This window comes from Pollicipes pollicipes, unplaced genomic scaffold (assembly GCF_011947565.3).
Source record: "Pollicipes pollicipes isolate AB1234 unplaced genomic scaffold, Ppol_2.1 Scaffold_4002;HRSCAF=4701_pilon_pilon_pilon, whole genome shotgun sequence".
In the NCBI taxonomy this organism is placed as follows: Eukaryota; Metazoa; Arthropoda; class Thecostraca; order Pollicipedomorpha; family Pollicipedidae; genus Pollicipes; species Pollicipes pollicipes.
In genome coordinates, this window is record NW_023596420.1 from 45,581,394 (window position 1) to 45,595,127 (window position 13,734).

Sequence of the window (13,734 nt, forward strand, 5' to 3'; positions counted from 1 at the left end):
TTTTTAGGCGTGCAGCCGTATGCACACTCTGTACCGTGCAAAGTACTACGTACTTTTGCGTATGAGGTTTGGTGTAATTCTGAAACACGAACTTATGCCTTACGTTCATTGGCTCATGAATAATTGCGTACGTAATTTTCCATTATGCGCTTCTGTCCTAGAGCCCAGGCACGCAGACAAAAACCTTCATCCGTGCGTAATATAGAACAGCGCTAATCTAGTTTTGCACTTTTAACTGAGTGGAACACGATGATGCCTAATGTCACCCATGCCTACAAACCATGCCATACCTACCAACCATGCCTAACTACGCATCTTTGACAAAGGCATAGAATTTTGCGATTTATGTGTTCACTAATTGATATTTTTATATGTGCCGAATCATACCGGCTTATCTTAAGCCCAAATCAACAATGGCATTACAAGCCGGAGATACAGTACTATCGGTATGCTCAGCAAAAAACCATAATTTGTATTTCTTTTGAAGAGATTTCGTTCTTCATGTAAGACAGAGGACCCTGCTCTCGAATCTGAAATAGTTACACCGACAACTTTCCAGTTGTTTATTATCAGGATGCTGAATTGCCGATAAAAAAGCACCTGCTGCTAATAAGCCGCGTCTTCTCCGGCTGTGGCTCGCTATGACCGGTGGCCGACGGGCTCTCCCTCGCTCCGTCCCCAGCCATCCGCCATCGCCGGCGGGGGGGGGGGGGGGGCTCAGGAGCCAGTGGCCGCCGTCGGCCCAGTCGCCTCGTTGGCCGCCGGCAGGATGGTAACATCTTCCAGCTGGTCGAGCAGCGCCGCCAGGTCACTATCGGCACCGACGTCGCCGTCGGCGCTGACGCCGATCACGACGGTCGGCTCCGTTGGTAGCGTCGGCGGCTCGGGACCGGCGAACAGGCCGGGTAGGCCCTCCACCTCTGTCCTGTTCACCTGAGGAGGCGACCGCACCTGTCAGCGGCTGGCAGTGGACACTGGACTCGACACGGGCGCTCCAGACAGCGCTCCAGCAGACGCGTACAGACGCGATCGCGTCATGGTACGCCAAAGAGCGGTACACCGCGGAGCGGTACACCACGGAGCGATACGCCACGGAGCGGTACACCGCGGAGCGGTACACCACGGAGTGGCGCGCCGCAGAGCGATACGCCACGGAGCGGTACACCGCGGAGCGGCGCGCCGCGGAGCGATACGCCACGGAACGGTACACCGCGGAGCGGTACACCGCGGAGCGGTACACCACGGAGCGGCACACCGCGGAGGGATACGCCACGGAGCGGTACAGCACGGAGTGGCGCGCCGCGGAGCGATAAGCCACGGAGCGGTACGCCACGGAGCGGTACACCGCGGAGCGGTACGCCACAGAGCGGTACACCGCGGAGCGGTACGCCGTGCAGCGGCTTGTAGCCGCTACGAGGCCAACTGCAGTAGGCAGGGTACTGCTGCGGTGAGAGTCCCTGGCGGAGTTCTCACCTCCTGGGCCAACAACAGTGCAGTGTTGTTCAGATGCGGTTGATCGAGTAACTCCACTGCATACAGCTCGCTAGCAGTTTCCGTGTCAACAGAGCAGACGGCCTCCTCTTGCACCGGCCGCGTGCAGTTGGTGGGAGCCAGCTCCAGCGTGAGGAAGTACAGGATGCCGTTTACTACCTGTGAACAAAAGGATCCAGTTGCAGCATATCACGTCAATATACACTGTTTGCAGTGCCGGCCGTTTGCTTATGGGCGTCCACTCGGTTGGTAGCGACAAGGGGGTAAAACGACAGGAGATTGCATTTGTAGGCGTTATCTTACTTGTTGCAAGCATACACACATCACTTACAGCTTGCCTTTTCCGCACCTTCGCGCAACCGTCGCGACATCCGATCAGTAATGGTTTCCCAGCTTATTACAGCAGTTCGGACCGGTAGCGGGAACAAGCTCCGTCGACAGATCACTAACGCAGAAGGTGCCCTAAGAACGACCGATGCTTTTCGCCTCTGGTCGGGACCAGGAACGCACAAAAGGCACTACAGGGCGATTCTCGCACTGCGAAACATCGAGCTTTCTTGATGAAACGGGGAGCACACGGTTTGATATGAGCCATGGTAGTGTGAATCTCACTTCAAAATGCACGGCTAACAGTGCCAAAATCCGACACGCAATGCCACGTTCAGCCAGCATTGATGGCCGTAACGCCGGAGGAAGACAAAGAAGCGCTGTGAAACTGCTGCAAAGCACGATTGAAATTTTGGCCAAATGCGGCCAAAGTGTGCCAAAACAAAATAATCGTGGCCAAACTTCCTCTTAGCCGCACGCCAGGCGGGCTTGGGCTACGAGTACATGGCAATGGTATTATTGTTCTTACCCGATGCACCTGGGTGAGCCAGGTGGTATGGTCAGTCCACACATGTTCCGTGATCCGGTTAACCTGGGTGATCCCGGTGGTACGGGCAGTACCCACCTGTTCTGCGGCCCGGTACATCTGAGTAACCGCGTTGGTCAGTATCCACCTGTTCTGCGGCCCGGTACACCTGGGTGACCCCGGTGGTATGGTCAGTCCCCACATGTTCCGTGATCCGGTTAGCCTGGGTTACCCCGGTGGTATGTATGGTATGTATGTCCAGTACCCACCTGTTCCGCGGCCCGGTACACCTGGGTGATCCCGTTGGCACGGTCAGAACCCACCTGTTCTGCGGCCCGGTACACCTGGGTAACCGCGTTGGTATGGTTGGCTGTCAGTTGATCCTCCAGAAGCGCCGCTGCGGTCTGTGCCACAGATCTCAGACGAAGGCTGTCCTCGGTAATCTCGCGAACACAGCCCAGGCAGTGGGCCTCCTGAGCAGCGGGCACCAGACGTCACTCGTCAGGGCGTCAGATGACGTCATTCGTCAGGCCATCTGATGATGTCACTCGGATGACGCCGATGCAATCAGGCGCGCATTGGCCGGACAATGCAGGCCGTGAAGAATGTTTTTCCCCAGAAGAATGAAAGCATTGCGCTGCCACATTGTGAACTGTACATGTACCAACACATAAAAGAACACCATGAATCATTGTTCTTTCAACCACGCTCGCATATACCCATCGGTTCATAGAAATAACAACACCGTCCGGATTCGCCGGCCAGGCCTGTCTACCTTACGAACAAACTGTGTGAGTGTCACACCTGGTTAGAGGTCTGAAGAGGTCGTCCGGGCCGTTACCATGTTGCGATGCGATCAGAAGCATTATCCGATGGTCAAAAGTCTGAATGCTGTGACATTACATGCCATATTCAAACTGACAATGACACTTATTCATAACGCTATCCACGAAGGGTTCAAGACGGGGCGAGTCACACGCTTCACTTCTCCTGAACAGGCCCGTACTTGCTCCGCCCCCACCCCCCGTACCCTCTGCCATGCCCGCTCCGTGACCTGCTGGTTAGTTGGAGCTTCCACCGGTGCCGGTCCGGTGGGCCTTCAGCCCCTACCTACCCCCTTGCCGATATCGCTCTCCTCCGGCACCGGCTGGGCGTCCGCGGGCTGCTGCTCTTCGGGGATGGCGAACCCTTCAAAGGCGGCCAGGAACTCGTCCAGACCTTGCAGCGCAGCGGGATTGGCGGGCGCAGCCGCCACCTGGTGGCAGCTGAGCAGCAGCACCAGCAGCAGACGTGGCCAAGTCAGCGGCACCTCCATCCTGGTTATGGTAGTCGCTGCCGAGCAGTCTGTCCTGGGCAGAATCTGGCGGTTTGAACGCTTGGTTACAAGAAGAGCGCCACCTGTGGAGGTTGCCATAGTAACGCACTGCGATAAATGTGACGAGCCAGTCACCAGACTGTTGCCTTGCTCGACGCAGCGCGAGCGAGGCGATGAAAGATGCGGGGGTTGTCAGCTGTTGTAACGTCGATAGTGTCAAAGCTAAGCCGAAGGAGTCAGACACCTGCGGCGACCGATACACATGGGCTTGATTGAAACGTTGTCATGCACCATTCATGGGAATTTAAGAGGTGTAGGTCTGCTGATGCGATGTCGCGGGCTAACTCACAAATAAGTTTTACCGCACAATTAACGGTCCATTTTTTCAGAGACGCAGGTGTTTATATACATCTCAATGGGAAGAAGTGTCTATGGATCGAGTTTCTCAACACATCTTTTATAGGACGTATTTCACCGTTCAAGATGAGAAGACATAACGCTTGAAGGAAAAATGGGTAAGCCAACATCGAACATTCATTTCCAGTCAAAACTAACGTGTCCCAAAATGGCACGTTTCGCTAAAGGCAGCTGATAGCTGGTCAAAACAAGAACACGGTTACTATGATAATATACCGCTCCGTGTTCGTCCACTCGAGGCTGATTTCGCAGCGAACTGGCAGTTATGGTCTGGTGTATGGTCTGTTTTTTGTGGCTACTAGTTACGTTAGCCATTTATGGCCTGGTTTATGGTCTGCTTTTTGTGCTTACCAGCTACGATAGCCATTTTTGGTCTGGTGTATGGTCTGTTGTTGTGGTTCCCAGTTACGTTAGCCATTTACGGTCTGATTTTTAGCCTGGTCCCGCAGGCTTTTTCAGCACATCGGGAGTGCAGTCATAGCCCAACCAAGCTACCAACTGCCAATACCATAGTTTGCTGTAGTTTTCGGCATTGGTCGCCACTGCGCACAGGATCTGCTTTCTTCTCTTTTCTCTCGTCTGTTCAGGTCGCGGGGTGAAGTCTTTCAGAGACGAGGAACCCCAAAACTTTGGAAAGTAGCTTTTGGCGATGCGTGACCTTTGTGATAGAACGGCTCATCTCTGTAAAGAGGGTGTTGATAACGTCGTAGCCTCCGCGATTGTGTGCGGGAATTCACGTCGGTGTCGTTCAAAATTGGCTTGGGAATTGACATAAAGAGAAAAAGCTACCGCTGAGAGCGACTTAACAGGCAATTGTTTTTTTCACTAGAACTGTGTTGATCGGAATGTGCTCCGCCACTTGTAAGTGTGACTGACGTCAGTAGAAATGAACGTTGTGATTGGCCCAGCGAGCAGCGCAAGGCCTTTAGCCAGAAGTGCTATGGTGGAAGTTTGAACCTACGTCACTAGACCACGTGATGTGACACTGGCGTATACCAGCGTCCTACCACAAAAGTCAAACACAGTCTCTCGACGACCTGAGCACCCAAATAAACAAGGTTCCCTAAGTGCATTTCGAAAAGACTCGCCGAGCGTAAAGCCATAGGAGAGTAATCAAAGCCATAATATGACACTTCATTGAATCCGCATGATGATGACCATATATTTTGATATATTTTTCCTAAGCAGTGTTCAAGTTTTCGTAGAGTTTATTGCATATGCCTTTTGATCATTTAGAATGATTTGCAAGTGTGTTAATGCACATGATGGGAGAGAGGAAAACGAATGGAAAGTAATGTTTCCGTAGTGGAGAGCAGGGACTCAAATGGCACACCTATCGCAGCGGCCACTTCAAATCGAGTTATAAACTATCCAGAATTGCACAGAATGGCATTACCGGCAAATGGGACATGACTGATGTAAAAATGGGTGAAAAGTACGCAGAGGTGTCACACTCCCTTTCACAGAAATGACGCCCATGGTTTCTGTACGAAAGCACGTGTAAATCTGCGCAGGTCATCCCACGCTTTAGTTAGTGTGATTGTCCGTCCTCTCCTTCGTCAGCACGTTAACCTCGCGGAGATTCGATGCCGAGCTGTGATCTGGAGTCGGTTTTGACATACCTCCATCAGATTTGTTTTCCGTGTGAAAGTTTTAGCTTTTTTGTTCATCAAGCCGGGAGGATGAATTCGTCGTGGTATTGCCTAAAATCCCGGCGTCACAAAAAGCTTGCATGCCAAAGCCTTTTAATTTAAAGGCTACGACTTTTGAAGAAATGCTCTTTTTATGCTGAAAACCGCGTAAGCCGGAGATGAGTTGTTGCAGAAATATTAGCTTCTAGCAAGCGTGGCGGCCGGGCTGGGTCGTCAAGTTTCAAAATTTCTCATGAACTTTCGGCAAAGATTCACTCAGACCTTCACCTCGCTCATGCAGGCCACTCATACAACTGACATCTGAAAAGTCTAAACGACTCGCCTCTAAGCGTCGCGTCAGTGTTTTACGAAAATGTTGGGATTAAATCTGTCTTACGAATGAAAACCTTACAGTATGTTGGAACAGATGAATCACAGATCGAAGCCATTGCGAACCGTGTTTCGACTGGGGGTTCACCTGCGTTCGTTGGTACCGCACAGTAGGTCTGATCACGGAGTGGTTGATAATAGCTCCGTTGGTAGCGTCTCGGAGGCCTGATCACGGAGTGGCTGACAATTAGCTCCGTTGGTAGCGTGCCAGAGGCCTGATCGCGGAGTGGATGACAATTAGCTCCGTTGATAACGCACTGGAGGCCTGATTACGGAATGGCTGACAATTAGCTTTGTTGGTAGCGCACCGAAGACCTGATCACGGAGTGGGTGACAATTAGCTCTGTTGGTAGCACGCCAGAGGCCTGAACAGGGAGTGGCTGACAATTAGCTCCGTTGGTAGCGCGCCAGAGGCCTAAACACGGGATGGCTGACAATTAGCTCCGTTGGTAGCGTGCCAGAGGCCTGAACACGGAGTGGCTGACAATTAGCTCCGTAGGTAGCGCGCCAGAGGCCTAAACACGGAGTGGCTGATAATTAGCTCCGTTGGTAACGCACTGGAGGTCTGATGACGGAGTGGCTGACAATTCGCAACTCGGCAAGGACCCGGATCCCAGAGCTATCCCTGTTAAGTGTTTGAGCGTACACATTTTTATCTCAACTTTTTCTGTGGCTGTTAAACAAGTAGTAATAAAAATGCAGCTCTCCAAACAAAACAACAACAAAACGGAAAACAGCATTTTTGATTTATATGGAATGGCTTCGGCTGTAACGCTATGTAATCCATTGTCGTCATAATAGAAGAACCACTATCGCGTCGTCGCCCCTAAAGAAACTCATGGTAAAGCTAAAGTTTGCAGAATGACTACAGTGGCAAGATAAATATCTCGAAAATTGAAAGCCACCGAATGATTCAGGACCGCACAAACCAACTTTAACTAAGTCAAACCGATTTTCATATGGGCCCATTGCTTTAAGGTCAGTGACTCTAATCACCCATGAAAGGTAGGTAGCCCATGAAAGGTGCGGGCGGGCAAAAGGCGGCGATAACGACTCGTGCATTCCGCTGTACATTATGAGCGTTGCCATGTGTCATCTCGCCGCTGAAACACGTCACTTCAAGCGTTCCGCTGTACCTTATGAGCGGTGATATGCGTCATCTCGCCGCTGAAACACGTCATTTCAAGCGTTCCGCTGTACCTTATGAGCGGTGCTAGGCGCCATCTCGCCAGTGAAACACGTCATTTCAAGCGTTCCGCTGTACCTTATGAGCGGTGATAGGCGCCATCTCGCCGCCGAACCATGTCACGCTTAGTCAGATGGCAGCAAGGGCACAAGACGTTTTGTTTGCATAAAAGGGGCCCGCCTGCAGACGTGTCTGTCAACATGACGCTGACGTCCCAGCACTGAGTGGTTTGCAGTAAACAGCACTACGGCTCTCTAAACACCGAGCGGTGCGCAAACAAGATGGTGCGATCACGTCGTGGATCCGGGCCGGTGCCAGCCGCTGGGAGGGGTTGGTGTTCACGTTGACTTGGACTGTGGCTGGGTGTGGGGTTTGAAGGATTTGAAGGGTTTGTTCCTTCAGTTCACCGCGCAAGGCTCGAACGTCACAGCCATTTCCTTGGGTCGGCGCGCAGCCGTGACAAGCCGCATTCACAAGCATGGTGCACGGTGTGGCCAGCTCAGTCACAAGCATGGCGCACTGTATGCCCAACCGAATCACAAGCATGGCGCACTGTGTGGCCAGCTCAGTCACAAGCATGGCGTACTGTGTGGCCAGCTCAGTCACAAGCATGGCGCACTGTTGACCAACTCGGTCAGGAGTCTGCTACAGTCGTCAGGTGGAGCCGTTTCTTTCAGATTTGCATGTAAATTGGACCGTATTGTGTAATTAGTTGCAAAGGCGTAAGTCCTGCTACAGTTGCCAAGAGCAGACAGAATCCCTCTCATCCAAGCAAGCTCCTATAAATGTGCTTCTCATAGCTACAAACATTTCTTTCCGCTTATGATTTATCGACGCGATCCTCGTTCTACGCAGAAATGTAATTGACAGATACGTCTAAATCTGGATTGCACACATGGATTCTCTTGAGAACATTTTCTCAAGGGTTTAAGCAGACCGATGGGGGAAAACAAACAAAATCACGAAGATAGTCATTGGGTGTTACCCTGTCTCTTGGTAGATAACGCTAACATCTGTTTCCGTCCAATGTTACAATTCGTGACCTGTGCCCATTTCAGCGAAACAAATACAGTTCCAGCATCTATAAGCCTCACAGCTATCCGCGCTGATACAGTAACAGTGATACACAGCTAATGCCGGCTCCAAGCGATGCCCCGTTGGGGCCAGCGTTTTGCACATAATAGGCGCAAACGGTATTACACAACCTCTGCGCAGGTTACCTGCAGTGCCTTGCGACCCATTGCCGACATATGGCGGGTGTCGAGCCGGCCGGCACCACCTCGTGCTCACCTCAGCCGGGTGCAGTGACGCCGCTGGTGCCGCTCTGAGCTCACCGACGCGACGCAGCGCTCTCAGGGGCTCCGCTCGGCCGTGCCGCCGCCGCACGAGTGAAGCCGCGCACCGAGACGGGCCGCTCCAGGTCAGGGGCGCCCTCCCGGGGTCCGCCCCCACCGGGCGGCGCCGCCAGCTGCAGCCGTGGGCTCCGCCACCAGGGGCGGCCGGCACCGAGGGACGTGACCCTCAGCTCTTGCAGAAACGCCATGCCTATGGCGTTGCGAGGATCGGAACGTCGTAAACCTGGGTGGCCCGCTTTGTCAGCCCTGCGGCAGAGTCTCTAGCTGCCGCTAATGATAGCGTGGGTTTGCGACTGCAGTTCTATCCACAGTTGTAGCGGGACGTGGGACAACGGGCGCCTCGCAGCACCGGGCTGGACGTGGGCATAACGGCGCCAGCTGACCGACAGCTGAGCACTTGTGTGTAATGACGGCTTTCGGATTTGGGACTGTGCGGCGTGTTGGTCAGTGATGTATTTCTGGGCGCGTTAGGGACGCTTGCACTCATCTCGTGTGTTGAAGTTTTCACACGAGCGTTAATCGTTGTGCCGCAGACTATGTACTCAGATACGTCCGAGTCCCGCTCACTATAATTTCCATAATTTCGCTCTTGACCTTGATTGGCACCGGCCCACTTACATGCTCACGGTCCGGCACAGCCGTCGTCCGACTGTGTTCGTGCACGGAGCTGTTAATAGCAAACCGTCCACCGACCTCAAGCCACGAGTCTCCTGAAGCCGACAGCGAAGGCTGCACCAGGCCCGGGCCGTCCCCCTCCTCACTGACCTCCGCAGCGGCCATCAGGTCAGCACCGAGCGCAGAGCCGTGCCCCGTGCCGCCGCGCCGGAGGGCGGGCCGCGCCCCACGGCCGTTGATGTGACGGGGCGGGGCGGCGCGGCGCCGGCAGCCGGCGGGACTGACCCTGCGCTCGGCGGCGCACGACTCAGGGTATGACTCACCCACGTGTGCACGGCGTCAGAACCTGCATACCTAGCTGCATTCAAGGCGGGTGTCTGCAACTGATTGTTCGCCGTTTAATCCAACATTTCCGCGATCAAAGCGGGCTACAGACGGCAATAACACATGCATATGTCCAGTCGTGCATCGCGCATAATTACCATACTTTTAAAAGGTCATTGGCGGCTGGTCCTGTAGTATTCGTCATATTGCCGTCGGAGACAGGCTGCCTAAGCTCAAGTTCACCGTCGAGAACTGTGCGTGCGGAGCACATTCTCACGAGCCTAACAGTCAAATTGTTTGGCCCGCCCGCACCAATAGGTTGCTGACATTGTGGCCCAGCCAGACAAGTACCGTGCACATCGGCCTCGCTGGCGGTATAATAGCATTCTCCAGCGCTGGCCGGTTTCGCCACCGACTGCGCAGTGAGCTCCCATCGGTTGGACCGTTTTGCGGAGCCAGCCGGATGTCGGGTTAAGACCGGAGCATCCCGCGAGCGGAGCAGCGCACGACCCGCGCCGGCCCCGGAGAGTCGCAATCGAACAGCAGGGGTCGCCAGGCTGTTCACTCGGCCAGCGGTGCCTGACGCGTGGGCGGCGTCGCCGTACGCAACCGACTCCGGTCCCGGATCCGGACAGCGTCCACAGCAGCCCCCCCCCCCCCCACACGGGCACACCCGGCCACACGGGCACACCCGACCACAGGGCACACCCGGCCGCAGGGCACACCCGGCCACAGGGCACACCCGACCACAGGGCACACCCGGCCACAGGGCACACCCGGCCGCACGGGTACACCCGGCCACAGGGGTACACCCGGCCACAGGGCACACCCGGCCACGGGGCACACCCGGCCACAGGGCACACCCGGCCGCACGGGTACACCCGGCCACAGGGCACACCCGGCCACAGGGCACACCCGGCCACAGGGCACACCCGGCCACAAGGCACATCCGGCCACAGGGCACACCCGGCCTCACGGGCACACCCGGCCACAGGGCACACCCGACCACAGGGGTACACCCTGCCACTGCGGCCACACGATCAACTTACGAATGTGGGCGGCGCAGTCAGCACATCATCAAATCAGTTCCAGCCCGATGTCACTGGTGCGGTGTCACGCTACTATCATTCGCCCGGACCGCCGCCTCCGGTCCTGTGACGTCACCGCTCAGGGTCATGTGACGTCACCGCTTATGGTTCTCTGACGTCACCGTAGCGACAGCTCAACCCCACGAACGCGTGCGAATTGCTCAGATCCGGTCAGCAATGGGGAGAGAGCGGGGGGCTGTAACAAGGACGGATTAGCGTGAGCGTCACGGCATTGCACTGCAGTGAACGATTTCCGACTGTTTCCCAGTCCTTATCTGAAGAAATACCACGGCCCCTCCATCCGCTTTGCATATAGTTTTGTTCGATGTGTGTGATGTTTCATTCCCACTGCATTCTCCACACACAGGTGCTTTATCATACACACTGCACATACACATATGTACATATATGTCTATATCATACGTGCATTACATAAATCCCTGTTTTCGTCATTTGTTATCACGAGGCAGCCTCGCGGCCTTGCGACCTACAATGCGGCCTTGGGATTGATCAGAAGATATTATGCATGCACTTCTTATACGCTATTGCGTAGCACGCACGGCAGCCATCGCATTCATCTCAGCCCATCGAGCGCTCGCTAAGCGGCTGCCAATACCTGTGTCGGCAGCAGCCGCAGTCAGCACCTCTCCTCCGCCGTATCCCACGCGGCGGGCCGGTGTTCCCGGAACTCGCTCCGAACCATGCACAGCGTGGGCTGACCCGGGCGGGGAAAACGACCGCCGTGAGTCACCAGTCCGCTCCGGCGTGGGTGTCCCGCTGGCGAATGTACAGGGCGAGCGGCGACGGTTCCTGTTGTCCGCTCCCGTGTCCGCACGCACCGCTTTGTCCTCAATCCTCGCAACGCCGCGCCTAACCGGGCGGGCAGCCGCCGTCAGTCTGGAGCTGGCGATGCTGACGCCCTGGCCGGAGACGTCCGGGCAAGGCGTCGGCTCACAATCCGCCGCATGCCTGTGGTGACCGCCTTGTTGATGATGTGTAGAAAAGTTATCTTACCAAGCGATCGATTCGGCTCAATGAAGTAATACAAAATGGCGACATCGCAACACGGCGAGGATCAAAACGGTGAAATACGGAATGGCAACATCTGAAAAAATTGACACAAAAATAGCGAACTGTCCAGGGGCCGCGTGTGACTAAATGGCGTCAGGGGACTCTGGCGCAGGGACGCCCCACCCCCGCGCAAACCGCGAGGTGTCTCAGCGCGGGGTGAGACTCGCCCGTAGAGGTCATTCATTCACCCCATGGATTTTTCATCCACCCTTGATGCTCGGCATACAAAAGCAAATCGGACAACGGCATTAATTCCCCGCCTCTCCACAATTTCATTATAGCTCGCTCGGTTCACCATGTATTTTGCATGCCTGTCATCCTGATAGCGCTACATCGTGGCGCTTTCTGACGATGGCACCAACACGGAACCACCGGACGGCGGGGTCCCACCAATGTCGGGGCAATACACAGCACGGCATCGGCAATGCCACAATGGCAAGATGATATCACCGAAATAATGGAGAAAAAGTTGGCAATTGTGTGGGAATTGAAAAGGCATGCAGTGATGATGTGGCATAGCATTTGTGGTTATGACATGTATGCAGTGGAAAAGCAAAATAACACAACTGACTCCTCCGATCTCGTCCTTAAGACCATCCGCATTGCCTCGTCGAAACGCATCTTGCAAAGTAATGTACCACCTGCACACTTACATCTAGTACTACATAAACGCCAAGCCTAGAAAACGCATGCGATACGATCACTCTAAGGTTATCCGGCAATAGAACACGCAAGCGGTTTCCGCACCGCAATAACAGTATGCCATAAGTACGTCCTCGTGATGGTTACTATCGCGGCAAGAAACGGCATTTCCCTTTGCCGTTGATTCCCCGGTGTGCTCGGAACAAAACCATGGCCTTCGCAAAGACCGGCAAAGACCTTAAAACACATTTCGGGTAGGTTTGTGTGCCTTGACACGTGCTTGATCTTCAAAGATCACTGACAATCTTGCTGTTGTTGAGTTTCTCCGCAGCGGAGGTCTCCGTAGTTTTTTTAAGCCGCCTGTCGTCAACCGCTAATGTTTACTGGCTGTTTACTACGTGGCTCTTCTGTGGTATAGCAGCATTTCCCGTGAAGCACCGTGGCGAGAAGCCCGTGACTACGTGCACCGACAACTGTCCTGTCCAAAACGCAATGTGATATATCTCACTACTGTGATGCAAGTGCTCCATGGGGAGTGAAGTGGAAGTCGCGAGGTGGGACATCTAAAGCACCTCACCAAAGCTCAAATAGCCATGAGTGATGACGCTCATCACATGCACAGTTAAACGAGCAAATCTGCGACTTTCAGGACTTAACACAGCTGACTGGGAGCCTGGGATTGAACACACTCACCCTAAAGCCTCATGGCTTATTCCTGCTCCGAGACCAGGAATATCAATGATTTGACAGACCAGAAAACACCAGCCGCATCATGAGCAGCGCCCTTATCGAGGAAGCATCGCGGTGGCGGTATTTCAGAGGCTCTCGGCTATTATATACAAACACGTTCTAAGCAGGACCTCCGATCCGTCCTGTCCTCTTCAGAAGTGCACGATGTCAGGGGGCGTCAGGCGGGCAAATATTGAGATCCTTGATTGAGAAGGATTGAGAAAGATTGAGGGTGAGACACCCTCCTGTCCTCGCAGCTGTGCAGAAGCATCGTCTTTGGGAACGCCTAAAGGCTGGCGCAAAGGCCTAGGTAGGAAACCTAAGCGCCTTAGAGGTACTCCACAGCTGGTTCTGAGTAGTCTGGCCGTTGCCTTTATTCTGAGCAGTGTAAGCGCCGAGCTCGTGAGCTCGTTTAAAACTGGGGTTAGAGTACGGCGTTCCTTGTCAAAGGCCCGTCAGAAATATCGGACATTGCATTAAAGTTCGGACGTGTTCACGACTGCCTGCGGGTCCATTTACCAGCCGCGTGAGCATTTGCCTTTGGTCCACGGGACACTGCATGTAGACATACCCCGTCAGGCTTTCAGAAGTATGCATAGTATAATGTAACAGCTCGTGAGTGGAGCA

At 54.3% G+C, this 13,734-nt stretch overlaps 1 protein-coding gene and 1 long non-coding RNA gene across 3 annotated transcripts in view; both read right to left on the bottom strand.

The window, feature by feature from the left end:
• Positions 1–332: 332 nt before the first annotated feature.
• Positions 333–8,666, bottom strand: LOC119093293 (uncharacterized). 2 transcript variants are annotated; one of them, XM_037216228.1, is made up of 5 exons: positions 8,574–8,666; positions 3,459–3,704; positions 2,668–2,817; positions 1,474–1,650; positions 333–933 (listed from the first exon to the last, which is right to left on the bottom strand). In XM_037216228.1, exons 2-5 carry the CDS (start codon positions 3,657–3,659, stop codon positions 718–720), a joined length of 744 nt encoding a protein of 247 aa, XP_037072123.1. In that variant the 5' UTR covers positions 3,660–3,704; positions 8,574–8,666; the 3' UTR covers positions 333–717. The 2 variants fall into 2 exon arrangements, with proteins under 2 accessions (XP_037072123.1, XP_037072124.1); XM_037216229.1 differs by lacking the exon at positions 8,574–8,666 and adding an exon at positions 6,186–6,289.
• Positions 8,667–13,077: 4,411 nt separating this feature from the next.
• LOC119093752 (uncharacterized) overlaps positions 13,078–13,734 on the bottom strand; it is a 3,272-nt gene continuing 2,615 nt past the window's right edge. Inside the window, exon 3 of the long non-coding RNA XR_005093670.1 lies at positions 13,078–13,734. This exon is cut by the window's right edge and continues 1,015 nt beyond it. This is a non-coding gene — a long non-coding RNA (uncharacterized LOC119093752).